This window comes from Canis aureus, chromosome 26 (genome assembly GCF_053574225.1).
Source record: "Canis aureus isolate CA01 chromosome 26, VMU_Caureus_v.1.0, whole genome shotgun sequence".
NCBI lineage: Eukaryota > Metazoa > Chordata > Mammalia > Carnivora > Canidae > Canis > Canis aureus.
Window position 1 is genome coordinate 29,538,353 of NC_135636.1, and position 17,185 is coordinate 29,555,537.

General features: G+C 47.0%; 1 protein-coding gene across 2 annotated transcripts in view; it reads right to left on the reverse strand.

Annotated features, from left to right (window-relative positions):
• The window catches only part of TRPC4AP (transient receptor potential cation channel subfamily C member 4 associated protein), a 69,187-nt gene that overhangs the window by 2,652 nt on the left and 49,350 nt on the right, over positions 1–17,185 (reverse strand). The window contains exons 9-16 of one of the 2 annotated variants that reach the window (XM_077872866.1): positions 12,865–13,031; positions 8,681–8,812; positions 6,645–6,703; positions 4,565–4,666; positions 3,402–3,485; positions 2,344–2,434; positions 1,184–1,324; positions 345–453 (exon numbers count right to left, since the gene is read on the reverse strand). In XM_077872866.1, the coding sequence (XP_077728992.1) occupies positions 345–453; positions 1,184–1,324; positions 2,344–2,434; positions 3,402–3,485; positions 4,565–4,666; positions 6,645–6,703; positions 8,681–8,812; positions 12,865–13,031 (885 nt within the window). The remainder of the gene's footprint in view (positions 1–344; positions 454–1,183; positions 1,325–2,343; positions 2,435–3,401; positions 3,486–4,564; positions 4,667–6,644; positions 6,704–8,680; positions 8,813–12,864; positions 13,032–17,185) is intronic. The other variant, XM_077872865.1, reaches the window with a different exon arrangement.

The following is a 17,185-nucleotide window of genomic DNA, read 5'->3' on the forward strand; positions in this document are numbered from 1 at the left end:
CATGAGGCCTGCCCTCCCCTCAGCTCACCACCTAGGCCTCTCACTCCAGAAGATTCCAGGCAGGATGGGGTGGTGTGGGGGGTGGGTGGGAGGTGTTTTCATTTTACTTGCAAAAATAATTTCTTCACTTTTATTAAAATGTACGTCTCATGAAAGGAAGCACAGAAGACAGATAAAAGTCAAAAGCCAGGAAAATCTCCCAGGGAGCCACAACCTTGACCTCGGCCACGTGGGCATTTGGGGCAGCTGCCTCTAGCCATTTGTCTCCTTGCCAGATGCTGAGTGTTTGACACCAGTGGGGCCACCTTGGGTTGATTCGCCCTGGCATTAGGGATTTTTCTTACCTTTCATGTCCACCTGGTTTTCGAATCGGTCCAGCGACAGAGTGACACAGCGCACCAGCATGTTGGAGTCCACCAGTGAGCTGTTGATCTGCTTCAGGAACACCTGGAACTGGAAAGGAGCCCGAGCCTCAGATGGGCGGTGGGGGATGGGGGGGGGGTCCCGCTGCAGGCAGCTGTGGCCCAGGCTGTGCACTTGTCTCGAGGGGCCCCCATTTACCAGGCCCAGTTGCTTCTGATAAGACCAAGGCCCAGACAACCTGGGTAGGCTGCCCTCCAGCCCCATGGGACACCAAGTGCAGTGTTTTCTCCACTGATGGGGACTGGATTCCTCTCATTTTCACTTCAACTGGTCCGAGCTGGGTTTCTGTCAAATGCTCCATAAAGCTAACACACCAGGCCCAGTCCTGGCACCCACCACATCACATGCCTGCTTGCACCATCTCACTGGCCCACAGCAACTGTGACGGTCACCCCTGTACACCCAGGGTCTAGCGTAGTCACGGCACAGAGCAGGGGTGAATGGCTATTCGGTGAGGACTGCCCACTGACTCACCAGTATTTTCCAATTTAAAACCAGCACCTGAAGACAGGCAAGGGCCAGGCCTCTAAGATTACTATTGCTACTACTATTTAAAGTATTCTCATTCATTTGAGAGAGGGAGTGAGTGAGCACGCGGGGTGTGGAGGGGAGGGAGAAGCAAGCTCCCTGCTGAGCAGGGAGCCTGACTTGGAGCTGGATCCCAGGAGCCAGCCCCTTAACCAACTGAACCACCCAGGCATCCCTCCAAGATAACTTCTGAACAACACAGCAAACCCCACGGAGTCTGGGTTAATCTTACCTTTGCATCAGTGTTGATATATTTGTTGAATCTCTTGAATGCATCAACGTTGAACTTCATTAGCTCCCCAAGAAGGTCAAAGTAACTCTGGAGCACATCCCTCGATTTGCACTCGCTGTCCACAATGCAGTACAGGATGTGCTGGGGGTGGGAGAGGACAGGATCAAGGCAGGAAGGTGGCTGAGCCCTGGGGCCAACAGGCAGATGTGGCTGCTACCCCCAGGCTGTGCTCATCCAAGATGCCCACTGCCTGCCTCCCACCAAGGCCAGGCACGGAGCTTCAACCACATGACACCTGCTTCCAGTAGGCATCCGCGTCAGTTGATGGAACTTGTTCCCCTGTCCAGAGTCTCATCTGGGGATGCTGGGAGCTGCGAGGGCAGGCCTATGGCACCTCACTAGGAGGTTGGGGCGGGCTGGGGTAGGCAGTAAGGACCTCTCCTGCTTGCCCAGGGCTCTCCTGCTTGCAGGCGAGGGGAGCTGTCTCCAGATATGACACAGGCCACTGCCTAAGCACTGAGGCCATTCGAATAACTGAAGCACAGGGTTTAAGGGCAGAGGACACATTTTGACCCCATGGTTTGTCTGCATATTTATGAATAAAAAAGTTTATACTAAAATCAATGAATTTTTGTCAGGAACATAAAGCCATTTTAACTTAATAAAGTTTTCTGTAACAGTTCAACTGTTTCCATTTTTTATTTTCATTTTCCTGCAGTTACGCTAATTTGGATCAATTCCATTTACAATTCATGGGTCAGTTTGTTTGTATCCTTAATTTTTTTTAAAACCAATTATATCTTTGGCCCTTTTGTTCCCTGTCTTTAGCAAATTTTGCTCTTTCTGAAGGCCATTTTACAAAAGGGAAATTAACTTTTGGTCAACAGCAAAATATCCTCAGGGTCAAAAGGCCTTATTGGGTAACAACAGACTCTTCCCCCTCTTCCATGGCCACCCTCAGCTCCATCACCCGTTTTAAGCACCTATAGGACCCACAGCTGGAAACTCAGGGGAAGTCCTAGGGCAATCTGGATTAGCATTTTAAAATAAAGAGATTTGGTCTGTGCCTGACCACCTGTCTAGGTCTCAAGAAGGAGAGCAATGCATGGGGCTGCGGGGGGAATGGGACACCCAACACCCTGGCTCCTCCAGGCCATTACCTCCAGAAGGCCTCGCTTCAGCAGGAACATCTGGTCTGCATAGGAGGTGGTCCCTCGGAGGAAACTCTCCACAGCCCGGGCTTGCCAAAACCTGCGACCCAAATGTTGACCCCTGGGGCTGGGAGATGTCTGCTGCCTTTGGACTTATTCAACATTTACTGAACATCTAGGTGGCAGGCCTCATACTAGGCATCAGGGACACAGCAAGGATAGGTCCTCACAGGGCGGACAATTCAGTGGGGAACAGTCCTCTATTTGGTTCTGTGTGGAAGAAGATGTGTCTCAGAGAAGGTGGATCTAGGATCAAAGGGCTGGCTACAGTAAGTCACTCTAGGCTTTGACCCTTCAGAAGGAGAGAGGGACAATGGAAAGCGAGGCTGGGAAGGCCTGAGGGAACCAGACAGACATATGTAGATGGGACACCAAACTGACTTTGGATGGGAAGAAGTGGCCATAGAGGGTAAGGCTGGGATCAGTGAGGGGAAGTCTGGACAAGTCAGGCTGAGGTGACAGGGGTCCTATGAGGGCACAGAGCCTACTGATGCATCACACCCCAGGCCTGAGAGAATGCCTTCCTTACCCACTGCTTCTGTCCATAGCCTTCACGGCTCCTCTTAGGTGAGCTGGAGGAGCTCTGAGAAGCCCTCCTGTCCATGCCCACCCCACCAGCCTCCAGCTGGGAAAGGGGATTTCCTTTGCACCCTCAGCTCCTAGGGCAGATCCCAGCTCTGCTCCTTTTCACAGTGCATTCAAACAGGTTTCTTTTCATGCTTGTTTGCCGCAACCCAGGGAACTCCCACGGGCAGGGGCTGTAGCTTCCTACCACCTGTCCAATGCCAGCACAGAGGAGCACTTGGTGAATGCCCGGTCAGTTCTTGAAATATGTTGTTGGTATGCAGCAGCAGCTCATATACCTACTGAGTCAGACCCCCTTTCCCCCATAGTAGTCAGATGTCCAGGGTGGAAGCTGGTAACTCAAATGAGGTATTTCTAATCACCTGAGAAACACTTAGTTTCTGGGCCCCTCAGGAGTGGCAGGTGCCTGTCCCCAGACCTACCTGAAAGAGGACTCAGCTGGCTCCTTCTTCATGACCTGCAGCAGACGAGTTAATAAGCCCCTCTTCCCATCACACACCAAACTCCTGGAACAAAACAGGGACACTGGTGGCAGACCTGAGGCTGACAGGGCCCAGTCCCACTTGGCTGAAGGACTGTTGTCCTGGGGTTGGGTTTCTCTGCTGCTTTAAATGGGTAAAAAAGCCTGGGGACATTTCCAAGCCAGCAGGATATCCTCCCCCACCTCTATCTGGGCCCAGAGCACCCCAAAGACGCCTGCAGTCTTAGAAGTGAATAGCCAAGTGGATTCACACCACATCTCAGGCCAGCTTTCCCTCCCAGACCCACTAGCAAGCGATGAGAGGCCAGAAAAACCCAAAGTCAGTGCTCAGAACTGCTGGAGGGGGGCTGGTTACACCAAAGGGAGTCTGAAACATCACAGCAGAGTCTGCCAGATGGGGTAAAGTCTGTGCCAGCAGGGTGAGACGGAGTACCCTGGGCCCCACGTTCAGTTCCAGCTGGCTTCCGACAAGCCCCTGTGTCCCTGGGCCTCAGCTTCCTGGTCTGATAAAGACATCTGATGAGGAAATGACTCGGGCTGCATCATGGGGGGGGAAGAGGGCCAAGCAGGCAGGAGTCTGGGCCCTTAAGTTCCCTCTTCAATAGAATGGCTCTACGTTTATCCTCTATAGACATTATGGACTGTGCAGTTTCATCTGAACAGATTTCTCCTGCTTTAAAAAAAAAAAAGAGGCTGAGAATTATGACTTCTGTTGCTGGATACAGCCCTCCCTGCCCTGACCCCCGTGAGCCTGTGACCTCTCTGCTGTTCAGGTGACATAACCCAGCTAATGGGACTTGGTACCGGACAAGGAAGAAGCATATCAGCAAAGGTGACTGACAAAGGAGTGGGCAGAGCACACATAACCTCTGGCAGGTGACCTCTACAAGGCCCTGCTCCCTGTTCTGTAAAGTTGAGGTAATGATGGCGCTTCCTTCCTGGGGCTGCCGTGGGACCCAATGAGGTAATGCAGGTGATGTGAGGACAGTGCCTGACACACAGGAACCCTCAGGATACAGCTACATGTGAATGAGAAAGGACAAGTACCACACCTGCAGGCATGCAGCCAGGGTAGGCTGTGGGCCAGAGCTGCACTTCACCTACCTGTCAGTGTTAAGGACGGCTTCCACCTCAGGGATGTTGGCTTTGAGAGAGATGGCACTGAGTTCGTTCAGCTCCTGGTTATTGAGCAGCAGGTACTTGTTCCTGAAACAAATGGGTTGAAAGGGATAAAGGACAGGCACCGGGCCAGCCACCTTCCCATTTCCTGTGGTGAGAATCAGAGTCTCTCTCCCAAGTGTCCTCCCCTGACCCCACCTGCCTCTGAGGCTCAGGCTCAGGGAGCCTCCCTGGCTCCATCCTCTGCCCCTCTCACTAACAAGACCCCTTCCCTCAACATTTCCGGGCTTTTTGTTTGCCACTGAACATTTCTATTTGACTTCTCAAAGGCACTTCCAACTCAATGAAATCCAAATCCAACTCATCATTTTGCTTCACACCTGGCCCTATTACAGCACTGCCACCAGGGGGCCTGCCTCCCTCACCTCTAGGCCTCGCATCACTCCAGCCACGTGGACAGAACAAGGTTCCCAAATGGTCTCTCAACACATAGCACTCAGAGAGATCTTTAGAAAAAGGACCCCCTGACCATGTTACTCTCAAGTCAAAATGCCCCCACAATTTCACAAGCCTTAGAACACACACAATCCGGGCCCACAAACATGACCCACAAGGCCCTCTGGCTGAAACCAACCACCATTGCAGTCTCACTCTGAGCCAAGCCCGCCTTCATTCACATCACCTGCCACATGGCCTTCCTGAACACATGGCGCTCCCTCCTACTGGGGATTCTTCTGGAACAGTCAGCCTCTCATTCTTCCTTTTCACCCAATTTCACTACCAACCGTCAAGGTCTCAGCCAACAAGTTACTTCTGCAGAGAGAGCTCCTAACCACACTCTGGCCAGTTCATGACCCCTGTCAAATGTTCTCTCACAGAACCAAGCTCCCTCTACCAGAATACTATCCCTATCTGTCACTATACATTCAGTGGTGTAATTCTCTGATAACTATCCTTCTCCCTTCCAGGACTGTACCCTTCATTAGAGTGGGGGTCATGGCTTTCACCCATCACTGTCTCCCCAGAGCCTAGCCCATACAAATGCTAGCACATATGCCCAGCACTTACAAGTGCTCAGATTCAAGAGTCTGATGAAAGTTAGGGACCCACTTCCTCAGAAAAAAAGTCCACAGTCAGAACATACTGGTGCCATTTTTCAGAGGGTTCACATTACTTCCTGGAGCTTAAGTCCTTCAGACAGAGAACCTCTGAAAGAGGAAGGTCAACATGATCCAGACGGAAGTAGCAAAGTAGAGGCGCCTGGCCATATTTGTCCTCAGGCACCCACGTTCTGGTAGTTTATACAATGTTTCAAAAGAATTTAAGCCAATGTTTAAAATCAGGACCTTTCACATAAATCTTAATTTCTAGCTTCCTTTGGGGGAAAAACTCAGAAGCTGTGCAATAGTGAGCCCAGTTTCCTGTATACCAACAGTTGGCAAGAGCTGAGCAGTAACTGCCTGTGTGTTCCAGCTCACCAAAGTCCCCACCACGCTGTCTCCCCAGTGTCAAGATCTAGGGTCAGCTGCTATGCACTCCTCCCCTACACTATTCCCCCTATACCAGAGAATCATTCTCCTGTACATTCACCACTGAAGGCTGAAAAATACAACATGAGAGGGCAGAATGTGTTTCTAAAAAATGAGAGAGGGTACATCTCCTTATGTGGGTGAAGAACAGTCCACCTGTCTGATAAGCAAACACTCAGCCCACTCTGCCCACCTGAGGTCCCCGTGAAGAGCCAAGCTGTCCGCTCCCGGTTTAGGAGGGCAGACAGTTGAGAGATGTATTGACTCCCAGGGTCACAAGGGGCCAGCAACACCCATACTCACTTCCTCGTGTGGCCATGAGGGCTCAGAGGAAGCTCAGCATGGAGGCCGGCACATGGGGAGAGCTGCGCCAACAGCAGCTCTCGGTACAGCATTGTGCAAGTGTGGCCACACGCAGTAACCGCAGTGGCAGCAGCTCCTGTGGCTCCCAGGTCCTCCGGAGTGGAGGTCGAGGGGACACAGAGATGAGAGGAGCTGGCGCAACAACCCTCCTTCCAGGAACAGCTTATACTTACTCATGGTGGTCGCTGAAACTCTGGAGAAGCCTCAAGAACTGTATCTTCAAGGTAATGTCCTAAAACATATGTGCATCATTGTTAAAATCATCACCACAATAGAAGCCAAAACACTACAGTGAGAGCCTGGGTGTGTGGCTTTGCTTCTCTGAGCCTGTGTCCTCATGTACAAGGAGGACTTTTCTAGTCAGAAACCCTCTACTGACTTCCACATCTGGCCAACGGCAGATTAAGCTAATGTGGATCCTTCCTGCTAACCCCTACTCTGCGGACATCTTGGGTAAAAAAATCATGGAAATTCTTTTACATGGGAGGTTAAGTTCATAACAAAGGAAAATGCGCAGGAATTGGAATTGAAGAAAGGACTGAGCCCAGAGCTAGAAGCACGAGAGCAGATGGTTGATGGCTGGCAGCTCTGGGTAGGATGGAGAAGTGGAAATGACACTCACTCATCCAGGGTTTGAGTTTTAATGCTGTGCAGGGACTAGAAAGAAAACCTGAGCCCATGTAAAGTCCAGGAAGTATATACACTCAGTGAAAGAAGGTTTAAGAAACTCCCACACTTACCAGCCCAGGGAGCTAGCAAGGACACCTGTCTTTGCCAGGGTGCTGGTGGTGGTGGAAGGGAGGCCCCAGGAAAAGGATTCTGGGCTCACATCTCCAGGGCCAAGGCACTCAACATGATGAGCACTTGCCCTGGGACTTACCCCTAAAGTACCAGGCAGACAAAAGCCAAGTGCTCTAAAGAAATACTTCCAGGACCCAGGCTACATTACAGAACATGAGGCTACATTCCACCCTGAGTTGAGTCTGATGACTCAAATACAAGTATTAGCACCCCATGAGCAATCTGAGACCATAAAAAAGATGTTACAAGTAATGAAAGAGATAGAATGCAACAGAACATTAACATAATGAATAACACCAAGTAGTTTTTCACAAAGAGCCAGATGTTTCAAAATGCACAATATGTTCACTTGAAATTAACAACTCAGATGGAGGGGCTGAGAAGCAAAATCTAACAAGGCTAAAGAGGAAGACAGTAAGCTGGCAGACAGGGCACTGCAGAAAGTTCACAGGACATGGCCCAGAGACCAGGGAGGCCCCACAGCACTGACGGCTGTGCCGCACTATAAAGCCCCGGGATACTGTCCCTTTTTTGAGGTGATTACTGAGCCTCCACACGGCCTATGAGGACAGCAGGCAAGGGAGTGGGACCTTCCTTTTGCAAGAAACAGGCTCAGAGGGCAGCCCAGGTGGCTCAGCGGCTTAGCACCGCCTTCAGCCCAGAGCGTGATCCTGGGGACCTGGGATCGAGTCCCACATCGGGCTCCCTGCATGGAGCCTGCTTCTCCCTCTGCCTGTGTCTCTGCTGTGCTCTCTCTCTCATTAATAAATAAATAAAATCTTAAAAAAAAAAAAAAGAAAAGAAAAAAGAAACAGGCTCAGAGATTCAGTGACTTGTTTAAGCTCTCCCAACAAGCCAAGCAGCACAGAGGCCTCCTGACTCTATTCTGTGCTCTCCCCATGGCACTAGCAGAGCAGCTTGCAGTGAGCCCCTAACTACCCCCCCCCCCCCCACACACACAAAGCATCCCTTTCTGGCTGCAGGACATTGGTGGTGCATGGTTTCAGAGGGCAAAACTACTACCGGTGGATGGATGATATTAATGGGGTAGAGTACAGAATGAAGGAAACTTGCTACTAGGTCACGGGGTGGCAGGGCCCTGCCTGGAGGAAAGTGAGCGCCCCATTCCAGAGGTATACAAGAGAAAGCTGGCCCAAGGGCCTCAGAAGGGATTTCTGCACAGGTAGAGGGGTGGGTCAGACCCTTCTCCAAGCAGCTTCCACTTACAGGATTATACAGACTTCAGAAATAAATTATAAACAAATATATAAAAATAAAATTATACAGACCTTATATAAACTTTCAGTTTCTGCTCTTTCAGAAAATGAGATTTCAAAGGGTCAACAGCAGATCTTGAAACAACTACCCCTGGCAAGTAAAGCCCATCTGTTGTCATTCCCCTGCTCACCGGGCTACAGTCACAGTTCTGGTTGTGACCATGGAGGACAAGGGCAGATGCTGAGTGCTTCCTCCAAATCAGCTTGTCGAACAAATTATTGAGCCCAGGGATCAGCTTGAACTCAGCAATCATTCTGTGAACCTGGATAGAGTGGGAAGGCAAAAGCATTATGACAAATGTGCTGCCAAGATCCATCAAAGCCTTATGCTTGGCATGTACAAAATAATCTTTAGGAAAGAAAATGATCAGTAGGGACTGTTGAGATTTAAAGAAAATAACCCACTGAGCCTACCCCTCTCTCACCACACTCCCACTATGCACAGATACACTTTTATTCTCTGCTCACGGATCCCCACAATACTCCTAGGAGTCCCACTATACGATGGGTCCTTTCTTAAGAACACAAGTTTGGATTCAGAAAGCCCTAGGTTTGACTCCCAGCTCTAGCACATACAAAATTTGTAACCTCAATCAAATTTCTTAATCCTAGCTTGTTCCCTCCTCCTATCATTAAAAAAATAAAAATAACCCTCTCATCCTTCAGAGTAGGATAAATTTCAACTGGAGGCAAGATAAACATATTTTAAAAATTTAAATGCTCAATAGCCTAGGAAAATCTATGCAAAGACTAAAAAAAAAAAAAAAAAGAAGAAAGATCACACTTGAGAAAGACTTTTTAAAGTATTAAGTATATTAGGTAAATCTAGAAGCCAAGACAGAAAACCATTCAATTCAACCATATAAAACTTTAAAAATTCTCTATGGCAAAATTCACAATAAGTCCTAAGTCAAATAGGAAAATGGAGAAGATACTGGTAATCTGACATCACAGGTAAAAAGCGAATTTCCTCCATAAGGAATCCTACAAATCTCTGAAACAAAAAGACTACCCTTAGGAAAAAGTGGGCAAAAGACACTGACCGGAAAATACAAGATATTCTTCAATATATGGTAAGTGCTCAGCTGCACTTAAAATACTAAGAGAAATTCGAATCACAACCACTTTTTCACTTTTTCAGATTAGCAAAGATAATACTACTGTGTTGGTGAGCTGGGCCTCAGGCATGCTCATACACAGCTGGTGAGGGGGCATATTGGAGGTAACACTAGAAGGAGGAGGACATTTCAGTAATACCTCTAAAAATTACAAATGCATATTCCCTTTGATGAGTGATTCTACTTTTAGGAATTTATTCTCAAGCAGATCCACATATGTACTAAATGACATATATAAAAAGTTGCTTATGGCAGCATTATTTGCAATACAAAATAGATATAACCTATACTCACATTAATGGGGATTAGTTGCATAAATTATGGTATATCCATTCAGAGGGGTATAAGGTACCAGTAAAAAAAGAATTGCGGTTTTTTTCACACATAGTGAACATTTACCAAGATTCAACATTAAGAAAGCAAATATGTATATAAGTACATGACTGCATTAAAAAAAAAAGAGGAATATATTTGCTGTTATAAGCATGATATGTCTCTAGGATACATGAATAACTGGTAAAATTTAGATGCTTCCTAGGAGAACCAAACTGTTCAGGATCAGAGGAGAGAAAGGCTTGATACCTATTTATACATTTTAATATAGAACTATGAATTATTTACCTATCAAAAATATTTTTTTTACAGAAAACAAAGCTATTACTACTTCTCAGGGCTACTGTAAGGATAAGGTCAGAAAAGGTATGTAAAGTCCTGAGCACAGCGCCAGCGCTTATTAATTCCCATTTTACAAGGGGAAGGGGAAGTTGAGCAGGACCAACTCGGGCAAGTGGTGGAAATGTCACCCTAATTCAGGTATTCTAATCCTAAAGCCTGACTTTTTCAGACCCACCACAGGTGTGCATATATCTCAAGAGACCAGAACTTAAAAAAGATGGGATTCTGGGTAGCGTTCTTCTTTGAGCCTGAGTCCCTTGACAAAAGATGAGGGATAACAAAGCTGTTGAAAGGATTCAATGAGGTAATGTGGGGGAAGCTCAGGGCCTGATGTATAGGAAGTACTGCATGGATTATTTACTTTAGCACCAGAGAAATGGAGCCTCTGACTTCTAGGGAGAGTTTCCAGTATAGTGATTTCAACCATACCAAGACTGGTCAGAGAACTTGGTCTGAATGGACAATAATAAACACTCTAAGAAGGAGCCTTCTGGGAGACCTGGCCAGGGAAACCCTTCCCCTTGCTGTCCCCATCTCAGCGAGGTCCATGAAACCATATCCCCACAGTGCCGGTCACACAGCAGGAACGAGTTAATGCTGACTGTGCAAAGGCGGCTGTGCCAGCTTTACACTGGTTCTCAGGTGGACAGGATCCTGAGCCCAGCCTACAGTCCTTCCAAGGAAGCAGTGGCTGTAATCATACAGTTTAACTACAGACCACAGTGACTAATTCATAAAGACTTGGAACAGGAAAGCTCAGGGAGTAGGGGACAGTCATGGGGTAGAGTACAGAAAGCAAAGTCAGGGTGACGGAGTTTAAATCTTGGTTCTACCGATGCCTGGAGCCTGAGAGCATAGTCCTTTTTGTACCTTGGTTTTTTCAAGCATCAAGAGAGAAGAGAGTCACCACCTGTTTCATAACTTACCAAATACCTGAAAATTCAAATATGAATAACTGTGAAGTGCCTCAAAAAAGGTAAAAGCACTCAACACATGTAAAGTACAGTGACTATTATTTCTTTTATAACAAATATATTCTATACTGAAGGAAGGTGCTTTGATACTGTGGAGGTCAGGGTGGGATCTCATCCAGGGTCCTGGTTTTAAATACCAGCTGCAACTTGACAATCCCAAGTTCTATCTCCAGGCCGGAACTCTCACCTAACTCCAGGTATGGGTAATCCAGGTGCCGATTCTAACAAATACTTCAAACCTAACTTGTTCAAACAGTATTCCTTGCCTTTCTTTCTCTCTACACCTCTGTCCCCTACCCCAACTCCCTAACTCACAATCTTAACCATCTCAATAAATGGCCCATCCATCCCCCAACCTGCTTGGGCCAAAAACCTTAGAAGGAGTTAAAGAAGTTACCCGTACCCCCTTTCTCATGCCCACATCCAAACTTGGCAAATTCTACTTGTTCTACTTTCAGAATATATTCAGAATGTAAGCACTTCTCACCACTCCCCTCCACCAACATGCTGGTCCTGGCTACTGTCATCTCTTTCACACAGCAGCCAGAGGGATGACTTCCTCATCACTCAGAGTAAACACTAATGTCCTTAAAACAGCTTATGAAAGCCTGACACTATCTGGCCCCGGCAGTCCTTCCCTGCCCCCCTTGCTGCTTATTTCCAGCCCATGACCCCTCTTCCCTACTGTTCCACCAACCCTCCAGGCACGCTCTCACTTCAGGGTTTGCTCCCTCTACCTGGCAGGCTGCCTTGGGGATCAGCATGCCCAGCACCCTCATGTTCTTCAGAACATCCCCCTACGGGATATCATCTTTTCAGTGAGTCTTCTCCCTGGCTATCCTAACCAAAATGGCAGTAACTGCCTCTGTCTCACAGAACTATTGTGATGGTCCAGAGTCTGACTCAAAAAGGAGCTTAAGAACTGTTGAGCGCCCCACCACCACCACCAGCCACCACCATTTTTTCATCCACAGGACAATTAGCTAGTGGAGAAAACTATTTCTCCCTTATCTTGAAAAGGAGCACTATATACTTCCAGAGCCCTTTCTCTTTTTGTAGATTATAGGTCATTGCTCCTCCCTCTTGGAACTGTTTCAAGGCTCAGGGAACCCCAGCACATTTGGAGCCCCCATCCTTGTCTAGTTTTTATAACCTGCCCCAGCTCTGGGCTCTGGTCCATCACCCTAAACCCCCAGCAGATTGGCAACTCTTCTAGTGCATCTACAGGGTGGTAATCTTCTGACCCTTTATTCTTCACATTAACAAGATAGGTAATATGGCCAAGTCACCAGCTGCTGCCCTGGGCACCAATGTTCTGCCCAGAAATGCTGCCCACAGCAAGGTACAGTGGAAAAGACTGCGGACTCTGGAATGAGACTAGTTTCCTGATGTGTAAAACAGAGAGAAGGAAAACGAGCCCGATGTTTTGCTGGACTAGAGACAGCCGTCCTGAGAGGTGGCCTAATGGAGTACTTGGCATGCCACAAGTGCCCAGAAAGCATTTGCTCCCCATTCCCCCTGTTCTGAGGCATGGTGGGAGGGGCCCACCTGGTTTCGTTGACGTCCCATCAGCAGCACGCAGAGAACATACAGCACTTCCAGTTTGTACATGATTTCATGCATAATCTTCATTGACTGTGGCAGCTGGGTCCTGGTGGAAGTGTGAGGGAGGCCATTCTCCTCAGAAGCCCCTGGGGGAGGGAACACAATGGAGGCTGAGACAGCCACCGAGAGAGAGGATTGAGTCACTGCTTGTTAAGAAACATGTTTCTACCCCCTCAAAACCACTCTGGACAGACTTGAAGTAACAGAGCCATCAGGCTGGCCCCTGAACCCATGATAGAGACTTTGAAAGCCACAAAAACCCCTCCAGGCCGATAGGGGTCAGGTGAGCTTAGAAACTTAGAAAAACTGACTTCGTATATCACAAGAAAAATAATTCAGTATGTATGGTGACATGTTAACTAGACTTACTACAGTGATCATTTGGCATTATATACAAATATCAAATCATTACGTTGTACACTGGACGCTAATGTAATGCTGTATGTCAATTATACCTCAACAAAAAAGGGGAAAAACTAACTCTGCGGTTTCATTCTATTTCATCAACTTTAACATAGCAAAATGCTGTGATACAGCCAACACAGTAATGCGATCTATCCCTTCTCCCACCACCATCAGAGAGTGCCCCCCACCTAAGTGCCCAGACAGTTACCTCAACAGAAAACTGTGCCAAACTCTCTTCAGGCCACAAATGACTCTAAGCACTTGGTTTCTCTGCCTAGATTCTATGAGGAGGCACTGAAAGACTGAGAAGGATCATTTTCCAAGACTACTCTCTTTTTCAAAGAACCATCTAAGGTTCAACTTTCTAAGGCAGAGTTGGCACTACAATTGCTATCAGTGATACAGATGAACGCATTATCTACCAGCAGACTTTCATTTTACTCAGTTTCATTATTAATAACAATGGCAGCAGCAAAGTAATATTTCTGGGACACTTGCGATGTGCCAGGCATCGTGTTTTGGGCAGCAGTAAACCATCACATTTATTCTACTACCCAGTTAACAAACAAGTCTCAATGAGCCATGCACACGCCAGTGAGGTGTATTCATGGGAAGGTGGCAGAGCAAAGTGTGAGGACTGAGGGCTCTGGAGTTTCAACTTGCTGGCCATGTGACACTGGGCAAGTCATCTCCTCATGAGGCCTCAGACTGCCCTGCAGAAGGGAAGTAACAGTAGTACCACCATGGACAGCCAGGGTGTCTGTCTACAGGGTAGCTGTGTGGAGTAAATGAGAACACAAGAAACACCCACCACCTGGTTCTTGGGGGAAGCCTTCCTCTTAGGTCCCTATTATTTTAACAGAGACCTAGCAGAGTCAGGAGACCTTAGGGTTTACTTCCCCTCAGTTTTCCTCATCTTTACACTGAAAGGATGAAGCAGCAGTAACTACTAAGATCCTTCCAAGCTCCCACTGGAACTGCTGCCCTAGAGGCCTTTTGCAAAGGGCCAGAAAAACTATATGGAACAGAGCAGAGGTTATCAAATAATATTTGGGCAAGGTGCATGCAAAAAGTCTGGTGACTTCTGCAGGGTAATACCATGACACAAGAACCCAAGCTACTCTGCCCTACAGATATGGAATTATTTTTTCCAGCCATATTATGTCACTAATATAAACTCCAGGAGACGACCAGCTGTTGAGTAAAGTCAGACTGAAGGGCAGCGCAGCCCAGGCATGAAGAGCATAGACCCCAACCAGCCGGCTAGGTCTGAACCCCAGCTCTACTGTTCACCAGCTGAGTGGCCTTGGGTAAACTGGAGGATGTCACCATGCTTCAGTATCCATCCTCACCTGTAAAACTGGGAAAATAGCAACAGTACCGATCTCTTACCCATGTCACAAAGATGAAAGGATTTAATATATTCAAAGTGCTGAAAACAATGCCTGACATGTGTAAAGAATACATAAGTATACGTTAAATGGAAGTAAAACACTTGAGTTTTTCTGTGAATGCTTGCTTGCTACTTGTTTTTTTTTCTTTTTAATCTGCAACTAAAAGTGGCAGTGGGCAAAGATTGAAGAAAAATCTACTGGAGAAAACTGAGCTGAGAAAATTTTATCTCAAAAAACACATATTTTCCTGCATGTTGGGAGAAAAATCATAATTACTCAATTTCCATGTTGGGACTCCTTGGCCCAGCTCCCAGAACAGTTTAAGAGTCAACTGATTTGTGGAGAGAATCTGAAGAGCTATCATGTAGATCCTGCCTCCGCTGCACACTTGCTGCATGGCCTCGAGAGCCTCGGCGTCCTCATCACCTAGCTCAGGGGGCTCAGGGCCGACTGCAGGACAGGATGCCTACGGGAGGAGCAGGCGCAGCGAATGGCACACAAGCCCTCCTCAGTAATAAACGTCTGTGGAGAAAGAGAAACACAGGCAGCTCGGACTCTTCCCCGAGGCATTGCCCGTCTTTCATGCCTGGTTTTGCACAGGCCTGACGAGAAAGTCTCTGGGATAAGTATTTTCAAAAAAAAAAAAAAAAAAATGCAGTTCTTAAAGCAATGGCCAGAGCTTAACAACAAGGTTAACTCCCAAGGACGAGGATGGGCAAACTACTTTGAGAGGCCTGTGCTTCCCTCCACATGTCTTCAGCTCCGCAAAACTGATTCAAGGGGTCTCCACCCTCTGTGTGTCTATACTGCACTCGGGGGCACCTGCACTCATTTTTTTTTTTTTTTTTTTTAAGATTTTATTTACTTGTTCATGAAAGACACAGAGAGGCAGAGACATAGGCAGAGGAAGAAGCAGGCTCCCTGTGGGGAGCTCGATGAAGGACTCCATCCCAGGACCCTGGGATCAAGCCCTGAGCCAAAGGCAGATGCTCAGCCACTGAGCCACCCAAGCATCCCTCATTTTCCCCCCTAAAACAGCTTTGAACTATAATTCATATACAACTCACCCACTTGAAGTGTACAATTCAGTGGTTTTTAGCATATTCACAGTTATGCAGCCATCACCACAACTGATTTTAGAGCATTTCTGTCACCCCAAAAAGAAATCCCATACTCACTGGCAGACTACCCACTTGCCACCAAACCTCTCTTTCCCAGACATCCATTAAAGTATTTTTTGGAGAGGATGCGGAGAAAAGGGAACCCTCTTACACTGTTGGTGGGAATGTGAACTGGTGCAGCCACTCTGGAAAACTGTGTGGAGGTTCCTCATAGAGTTAAAAATAGACCTGCCCTACGACCCAGCAATTGCACTGTTGGGGATTTACCCCAAAGATACAGATGCAATGAAACGCTGGGACACCTGCACCCCGATGTTTATAGCAGCAATGGCCACAATAGCCAAACTGTGGAAGGAGCCTCGGTGTCCATCAAAAGATGAGTGGATAAAGAAGATGTGGTTTATGTATACAATGGAATATTCCTCAGCCATTAGAAATGACAAATACCTACCATTTGCTTCAACGTGGATGGAACTGGAGGGTATTATGCTGTGTGAAGTAAGTCAACAGGAGAAGGACAAACATTATATGTTCTCATTCATTTGGGGAATATAAATAATAGTGAAAGGGAATATAAGGGAAGGGAGAAGAAATGTGTGGGAAATATCAGAAAGGGAGACAGAACATAAAGACTCCTAACTCTGGGAAATGAACTAGGGGTGGTGGAAGGGGAGGAGGGCGGGGGTGGGGGTGAATGAGTGACGGGCACTGGGTGGGGCACTTGACAGGATGAGCACTGGGTGTTATTCTTTATGTTGGTAAATTGAACACCAATAAAAAATAAAATTAGTAAAATAAATAAATAAATAAAGTATTTTGTCTCCTACGGAACTGCCTGTTTAGGACATTTCATAGGAACGGAATCATATAGTACGTGACCTTTTGTGTCTGGCTTCTTTCACTTAGCACAATGATTTCAAGATTCATTCAGGTTGTAGCACGTATCAGTACTTCATTTTTTAAATTGTTGAGTAACATTTTAGTGTATGAACAGACCACATTCTGTTACCCATTTAACAGCTGATGGACATTTGGGTTGTTTCCATATTCTGCAGCTGTGAGTATTCACGTATAAGTTTTTATGTCAACATTTTTCATTTCTCTTGAAAATATAACTAGGACTGGAATTTCTGGGTCTATGGTAACTCTGTTTAGCCTTTTGAGGAACTCTTTGAAAATTGTCAGACTGTTCCCAAAGTAGCTGTATCATTTTACATGCCCACCAACAGAGAATGAGGGTTCTGATTTCTCAATATCCTTGCCAACACTTGTTATCATCTGTCTTTTCAATGACAGACATCCTAGAGGTATGAAATACTATTTATTATGGTTTGAATTTGCATC